At 32.0% G+C, this 8,824-nt stretch overlaps 2 protein-coding genes across 2 annotated transcripts; one reads left to right on the forward strand and one right to left on the reverse strand.

Moving 5' to 3' along the window:
- The first annotated feature begins 581 nt into the window (after nt 1–581).
- LOC120067012 (uncharacterized) lies at nt 582–2,499 on the forward strand. Its single transcript, XM_039018374.2, has one exon. It carries the CDS (start codon nt 582–584, stop codon nt 2,493–2,495), a length of 1,914 nt encoding a protein of 637 aa, XP_038874302.1. The 3' UTR covers nt 2,496–2,499.
- A 2,466-nt stretch (nt 2,500–4,965) lies between these two features.
- On the reverse strand, nt 4,966–6,842 carry NRS/ER (nucleotide-rhamnose synthase/epimerase-reductase). Its single transcript, XM_039020064.2, has 2 exons — nt 6,161–6,842; nt 4,966–5,755 (listed from the first exon to the last, which is right to left on the reverse strand). Exons 1-2 carry the CDS (start codon nt 6,608–6,610, stop codon nt 5,303–5,305), a joined length of 903 nt encoding a protein of 300 aa, XP_038875992.1. The 5' UTR covers nt 6,611–6,842; the 3' UTR covers nt 4,966–5,302.
- Nucleotides 6,843–8,824: the final 1,982 nt, after the last annotated feature.

The raw sequence follows: 8,824 nt of genomic DNA on the forward strand, positions 1-8,824 counted from the left end.
TTTATTATTCTGAAAAAAGAAAATTTGAAAGTAGGTTGAAATTTGTAGAAAGGCAATTATTGCAGAAAAATATCTAGTAAGGGTTGTCATGGGTCAAAAAGCTTCAGGATTTATCATCATATTTTCCAAGTCAAGAAACTGTATTTGTCTCATCATGCTTTGTTATTCTTCTTATGCTTGTGAAAAGGTAACGCAAATAATCAAACAACTTAACGAATACGACACGTCCTTTTGTGAACGCATTAACAAAAGAAGATGTTGAAATTGACCATTCTTGTTCTCTGATATTTTCCATGAAAGAGCCATCCACCCCCAATCCTTTCCAATTTGCCATTTTCTATTTGTTATCTTGCTTTTGAAGAAGATCCCGTCGGCTTCTACACCGATGTCGAAAGGCGTTGCAACGACAACCGCAGCCACAACTCAAATGATCTTTTTGTTTGTATTGTTTGAAATTCACCTTCCATATTAATGAGAGATGTAATTTGGTCTCCATCAGAAGGTGGTTGTGACAATTAAACTATTGACCAAAAAGGTTGTTTCTTCTTATCAATGTTCCATACAGATCAAACTTCAGAATTATGCCGTCCCCTTGTATTAGAGAGGCTTCACAGGCCTGCCTTCAGGGCTGCTGTCGAACCCTGTTTCTCGGTCTTACCGATTCTTCACATACTGCATTTTACAGGTCTTCTGCAGCTTCAACTCCTGCATACAATTTTCATGGAGCAACAGAGACGTCTCTTCATCCGAATGCTCGATTCTCTGACCATGAATCCATCCCTTCTCTAAAAGATGGGTTTACTTACTTCGTTAGAGCATATCCTCTGTACCTTGACACACAACAGATCGATCGAATCCGAGCTGATGAATATAATCATCTTGCTCTCTCCAAACATGTATGTCTCGATTACAATGGTCAGTGTCTCTTTTCCTATGCTCAACAGCAGAGTTTTCCAACGGTTCCAACTGCTTCTTCCTCCTCTCCATCAGGATCCCCTCCCCTAATTATGCATTCCCCGGGATCACCATTTTTCAACATTTCTCATAAAGCAGTGAAACCAAATTCCCAGGTGGGGAATGGTGGTCAAGAATCAGAATTTGAGTCCAGAATCAGAAGTAGAATTATGAAGTTTATGAACTTATCAGAAGATGATTATGCTATGGTGTTCACAGCCAATCAATCATCAGCCTTCAAACTTTTAGCCGACACTTACCCTTTTCAGCACAACAGAAATTTGGTCACAGTTTATGATCACAAGAGTGAGGCAGTTGATTTGATGGTTGAAATCTCCAAGAGGAAAGGAGCAAGAATCAGCTCTGCTGAGTTCTTATGGCCAAACTTAAACATCTCCACCGGAAAATTAAGAAGACTAATCGTCAGTAAACGAAAGAAGAAGAAGAAGATGAAAATGAAGAAAAAGGGGCTATTTGTTTTCCCACTTCAGTCTAGATTAACAGGAACTCCATATTCATATCAATGGCTGAACATAGCTCGAGAAAACGAATGGGATGTCTGCCTAGATACATGTGCATTGGGGCCAAAAGACATGGAAACTTTAGGCCTCTCTCTCTTCAAGCCTGAATTTCTAATTTCTTCTTTCTATAAAGTTTTTGGCGAAAACCCATCAGGATTTGGCTGTTTGTTCATCAAGAAATCCAATGTTTCATTCATGGAGAGTTTAATAACCTCACCTGCAAACATTGGCGTTATAAGCCTTATCTCAACATCACCATTATTTCCATTTCCAGAAGAACCAGAAACACAACAGATTTCAAAACCCAGCCTAGAAATTCGAAATTTAGCTATATCAGAGTCGCGAAATTCACCTGAAATCATGAAAGCCACAGAAATTGAAGAGGAAGAATTCTCATTCACAGGAATCGTCGAATTGACAACGCCCTTCGAATCCACTCGATCAACAAACAAAGAAATGAACTCAAACCTGGAATGCAGAGGCTTGGATCACGCAGATTCAGTAGGCCTAAGACTGATAAGCATTAGAGGAAGATATCTGATCAATTGGCTCACAAATGCATTGATGAATCTTCAACACCCAAATCCAGAAGGAGGAATTGCTAAAGCCCTAGTGAGAGTCTACGGCCCCAAAATCGAAATTAATCGAGGACCCGCGGTGGCATTCAACGTATTCGACTGGAAAGGGGAAAAAGTAGAGCCAGCAATGGTTCAGAAGCTCGCCGATCGGAGCAATATTTCGTTGAGCAATGGAATTGTGAAGGAGGTAAATTTCTTGGACAAGAACGAAGAGGAAACTGAGATGAGAAAGGAGAGAGCGGTGGAGGGAGGAGAAAGGATGGATAGAAGTGAGAAAGGCCATTGTTGGATATCAGTGGTTAGTGCAGGGATTGGATTTCTGACGAATTTTGAAGATGTTTATAGGGTTTGGTCGTTTGTTTCAAGGTTTTTGGATGCAGATTTTGTAGAGAAAGAGAGATGGAGATATATGGCTCTTAATCAAAAAACCATTGAAGTTTGAAACACTCCTACCATTTTCTTCTTCTTTTTCAATTTTTTAACCAAAATTTCATAATATAATTCATGATTTTAAGTTTTTTTCTTTTTTTTTTCCTTTTAATTTTCATTTTAGATTAACTTAAATCGAATTGGATTGGAATGAGCTTTTAAGCAATTCTCATCGACTATATGTACTTTTCATTTTTGTTATATTAGTTTAGGCATATGTTGACCAAAATGGTATTTTAATTTTGTACAATAATTTTGAAATCAACAAATAAATTTAAGATTGGACAAATCTAAAAGACGTCTAAAAAAACAAACAAAACTCAATCTCGAACTACACCCAAGACAAGTCGAAGAAAGAAGGCCAATTCCTTCATCTCGACTTCGCCCAAGTCTAGCCTTGTGCCAAATGGGACAGGTCAAATATTGGTCTAAAGATAGCTTTAGGAATGAAGGATTTGGATCAAGACTCAAAATGAGTAGTTGAAGCAAACTTAATAGTAGATCAACCCTTTAATCTTGGATTCGAGAAGAAAGGGAAATCCTAGATCAACTCGAGTATAAATACATCATTATGACTCAAATAAAATAAATTAAGTTTTCACTCTCTAAACCATAAACTTGTTACGCTCTTGCGTTCTGTAACTTAAGCATTAAAGTATGTGTAGCAAACATCATACCAGTGTACAATTTTTCTTTTGCAGGTCATATCTTTTCCCTAAACTACAAATTCACTAACAAGACACGTGAAAGTTAGTTATATTTTTCCTTGTCCTGATTTTCTCATTATGATTCAGCAATTACAGAATAGAAGGTTCAACTATTGAATTTTGAAATAGTGATTTATGTTTTTATCCATTGTGTTATGCTCAATCTCCAATTCCACATGTTCTTATTAAACTTGAAAAAAAAAAGTTACATATTAGAAGCTACATCGACTTTTGAAGGAAAAACTAACATATGTTGTAAGAGAGAATCTCTCTTACCCAACATAAGTATAGTTCTATTAACATAAAATTTGTACAAAATGTTAAAATAATCCTAAAGTTGACAAAACAGAAATTTGCTACTAAACATAACTTTTCTAATAAATTTGAATTAAAAGTAACCACCATAATCACTCAACTTTTTAAAGCTCAATTTTTAAAGAGAATCCTAAATATATTTTTTTAAGAGAATGCATTCATTCAACAAAATTAATAACGCCACATGCTCATAAGTCATACGCTACACAATTCGAAAGCATCTAACGAGCCCAATGTGGAAAGGTATTCTATTTTCATTTTTTTTCTTTTGGTTAACATTAAAAAAGTTTGATTAAATTACAAATTTATAGTTTGATATTTGAGTTTATTGGAATTCTAAACTTTTAAATTATAAATTAAATATTTAGATTTTAAATTTTTTTAAAATTCACGGATCACACGAAATAAAATTTTTAAATTTTCCATTGGAGATATAATTTTAATTTATATCAAAACGTCAATTAATTTTTTGAAAATTTGAATTGGTAAGAGACTAAACTCATAGTTTAATCTAAAATTATGTCCCATTTGATAGCTTTTTGATTTATAAAATTTTTACTTTTTTTTTACCATTTTTGTCCGTATTTCTAACTAGTAATTCTTAGCTAAACATTAAAAAGAAAAATGAATAAAATAATGTGATAGTGTTATTTATGGAAAAAAAATTAAAGATTATTTTTTGCATTTCTAACAAGTAATTCTTAGCCAAACATTAAAAAGAAAAATGAATAAAATAATGTGAAAGTGTTATTTATGAAAAAAAAAATTATAGATTAGTTGGTGACTTGGTGTAATTATTACGATTTTTCGAATATTCTATTCTTGTTTATGTTGTTTGTTGGCAACAGCAAAGTCTAAAAATAAAGACAGCGACAATTTTTATGTAAGAGTAACTGCTTCCCTGCTTCCCTACCGTTACTTTATCATATTGTAAACAAAACGCTGAATTTTTAATTAAGTTACTAAATTTTGATAAAAACTAAGGTGGAGAAGATTAAAATCAATATTACCATTTTTTTTTATTTATTCCATTTTGGAAGATATCATTAAAATCATTTACCTAATAAAATTTAGAGCATAATTAAAACTTACCCCATAATTTTGAAATATTATGTATAATTTAACTAAATTTAAAAATAGTTGTAATCACAACATATTATCAAAATTATTTTCTTTCTAAAAAAACATAAAATTTGTCAAAGCAAACATACCTCACTAGCATATATAGAATGTGTTGGCGACTAGGTGATTTATTATTCAAATACCCTCATTCTTATTGTACTAAAAAAAATGTAATTGTCCTATGAAAGCCATTTCAACACTCAACGCCTCAAGGGTATCAAAAAGACTATAATAAATAAAGAAATATTTTCTTTTCATGGGAGAGTGCGTGTTTATGAGCCTTGAGATGCACTTGTAAAAGTTGGGAAACATTGATAACTACATTAAAGATCAAAACCATTTCTGATAAAGCACAGAAGTTCTCAGTAATATCTTATACCCAAAATCAGCAAAGTTACAAATACCAAAATGCTACATCTTGTTCTTCTCACCCTAACACAGCCTAAGTTGAAACTTCATAGATCATTTCAAGCTACTTTTATTCAATAATAATAGTTGGAACAAAATAAATAGATATGATATTCAAATATGGATCATAATCAAGCTTCTATGTCCTATGGAAAAAGGGAAAATATTTGATATTCCAGAACTCAGCGCCAAATATTCGAATCAACGAAAATGGCAAAGGACAAAATACAAAGAAGAGGAAATATGGAATAGAAATACCATTGGATTTTTAAGCTGCAGAAGTTTTCTGATTTGGCTTGAACACATACTTGATGAGGGAATCCTTGATGGATAAGAGTTCAGGGAATTCGTTCTTCAACTTGGTCGCATCGAGCTCATTGTTGCTCCGCGGGGCAACGATCACTTTGGCTTGCTCGTCTAGAGTGAAGTTCTTCCATGTGAAATTGGGGTCAATGAATTGCTTGTACATCTCCAAGATCTCATTGTGGCTCACCACTCCCGGGTTGGTGAAGTTCCATATTCCAGTGAGGTTTCTTTTTGCCATTTCGATCGAGATCGGGAGGAGTTCGTCCAAGATCGTCATCGAGTTCGGGATGTCGACGACCTTCTCATATCTGGTAATCTTCGTAATGAAGTTGCGAGGATTCGATAAGTCCGAGGATATAGGCATCCGAACACGCAAGGTGCACACATTCTCATAGTTCTTCAGCAGATCCTCCACCTTTAACACCCAAAATGTGAAAGTGACATAAAAATGGGATCAGCCCATCAAGTTCAAAGAACACATTTGATACATTTTCATCAAGAAAAAGCAATCAATTATCAGAATATTCAAGACAACCAAATACAATGCTGCCCTGGATTGAATCCTAGGAAGTTTCCTTTCTGATGAATGTAATAACAATCCAGATCCACATCCAAAGAACATTCACAAGTTCCAACAAGCAAAAATTCAGCTTCATTATCAATCGCAACAATGGCTGATTTCAATTTCTAAACAAAACCATTCACTCTAGCCTTATAGATCTGAACTCAAATTTACACAATGCAACTAACTCCAAGTTTTCCAGAATCAAAATCAAGCAATAATAAAAAAATGGGAAAGCAGTGAAAATCATTAGCTCACCATGGCTTTCGTCTTGGAATAGAAGGATCCAATAAAATTAGGGGTATCATCCTCCTTGAAACCAATCCCGGAATTGAGAGGATGAGCCGAATCGTACTCGAAAATGCAGCCAGTGGCGTAATTAATCAAGATCAACCCTCTCTCACGGCACACATCGGCCAAGGTCAAGGTTCCGACCACATTGGTTCTAATGGTCTCGACCTTGTGCGATTCGCACCAGTCGACGTTGGGGCGGCCGGTGACTCCAGCGGCGTTGAAGACATGGGTGGGCTTGACGGCGGCGATATCAGCCTCGAGGGAGGCGCGGTTCTCGAGACGGCCAGAGCCATAAGTGAAATCGATACCCTGTTGTTGACAGAGGTGGCCAAGCAAACCGCCGATCCAGCCGGTGCGCCCATAAATCAAGAACTTGAGAGAAGGACCTGACCCACTGTCAGCAAGAATCCCCATGGCTGATTGGCAAAAGGAAGAGGATTGATTGAAGATTGAAGAAGAAGAAAAGATTGAGAGGAAATGGGAGGAGTTATATATTTTGGATCCAAGGAATTGAACCAGTTCTTCAATCTGAATCCTGAGGATTTATATATAGTATATACACACACTGAAAATTATTTTTTTATGTGAATTAAAATTAAATACTAATATATCGCTTTCGGTTTCGGGATGAATTAATGTGGTGTATGAATTTTAGGAATTATCATTATTAATATATATTCCAAATCCAAAAATTTAACTCTTAATATCAAAATTCAACACAAGCACAAGCTATCCTCTCCCAAAAAAGGTTAAAAAAGTAACATTTTTGGCCACTTAATTTGAGGTGTAGTTTTATCTAATCTATAGATTTTAAAATACTATATTTTTAGACCATTTAAAATTTTACAATTGTATCTTGAGATTTGAGATTTGTTTTACTTTAGTTCCTAAATTTTAAGATTTACGCTTTTAATTTTGATTTTTTACTAAATACTCATTTTTAATATTTAATGTTAATATATATTTAATTTATTTAAAAAATTTATTATATAATTAAGTAAGTTTCATTATTTTTTCATTATTATTGATTTAATTTTAAAATTTCACACTATAATTATTTTAAATCAATTAATAGATAATAATATCAATAATTTAAAGTGAGTATTTAATAAAAAAAAATATTAAAAATGTAAATCTTAGAACGTAAGATTAAATTAAAACAAAACACAAATTCAAATTTTAATGATTAAAAATGTAACACTTTAAAATTTAGGAATAAGAAATGAAAATTAAGAAGAAAAAAAAAAGTAAGAAAACCAGCCAACTTCCTCGTGAATTATATAAATTGTTTCAATATTCATAAATCTTAAACATGTAAAAGCTCTCGTTTTTTTTTTTTTTCAAACTCAAAACAAGCTTTTCTTTTTATTTTTTCTTCTTTTTTCAAGAAGAAGAAATCCCAAAAGTACGTAAATGGAAGGTTTAGATTCTTACACTTCAAAAATTTCAAACAAATCAAGATTTTATTGGACAAAGTTTGAGTTGTATTTATTTTTTATTTTTTATTTTTGGGTGGGAGAGGTGAGGCACTTTCTCGAGTTAATTGGGCTACTAAACACAAACTATATTTATTTTCCATTCAACAAAATAGAGTGGAGAATTTAAAGACTTGTAGAGTACATATTTTAATTATTTTCATGATTTTTTTTTTTTGATAAATTACAAATTTAATCTTTAAATTTTTAGGGATATTTTTTTTTTTTTAAGAATATAGATTATCAAAATATTAGATGCCTGAAATTATATATATCCGGAATTACAAATGTCCAAATATCTTTAGATAACCATATTTGATTTGTAAGGTTTCTACTAAAAGATGTATTAAATTTGCATAATGTTCCAATAATACTCTTACTTATTCAATAATTTATAATAAATTTAATATAATGAACTTATACAAACTTTTTTTTTTATCAATTTGAATTTCTTTTTTAAATTAATACAATTTTATATTATTTTTAATGTTATTTTCTCAACAAAATAATATCAGTTAATTTAAGATTTTTATAAAATAAATATTAGTTTCAATTTAAATTAGAATATCTCGCTAAAGAAACTAATGCAAATATTATTTATTTTAATTATATAATGCAAATAAAGAATAGTAATATATATAAGGAAAAAAAAAAAAAGAAAGGCAAAAAAAGTGAAGTATGGATGTCATTAATACGAGAATATGAAAACCCACAACGTAGAACATCCAAAACTTAAGGGCATCTTAAGATGTCCCAAAATCTCAAATGATAACACATCTTACAATATCATAAAATAAATGAAGTAATCCAGATGTCTATCCCAAGAGAATTTAGGATGACCGCAAAAGAAACAACCCCTTAAGTATATGTTTATAGGTTTTTACACATTTAAAAGTTTTTAACATGTTAAAAAAAAATTCAATTTTTGAGTAGTAGTTTCCTAAACTTTCATTGTATTGTCTAATACGTCTTAGATTTTTGACTTTGCGTCTAATATGTCTTTGACCTCTTTAACATTATCTAAAATTTATAGATTTATTTTTATATGAAATGGAAAGTTTAGGTCATCTTATTTGAAAAAAATTAATTTTATGTCTAACAAAAACATTGATTTGTTTTTTGTTTTGTATTTTTTAAATGGTATATGTACACT

Source organism: Benincasa hispida, chromosome 12 (assembly GCF_027475165.1).
Source record: "Benincasa hispida cultivar pf3 chromosome 12, pf3_genome.v1.1, whole genome shotgun sequence".
Classification (NCBI taxonomy): Eukaryota; Viridiplantae; Streptophyta; class Magnoliopsida; order Cucurbitales; family Cucurbitaceae; genus Benincasa; species Benincasa hispida.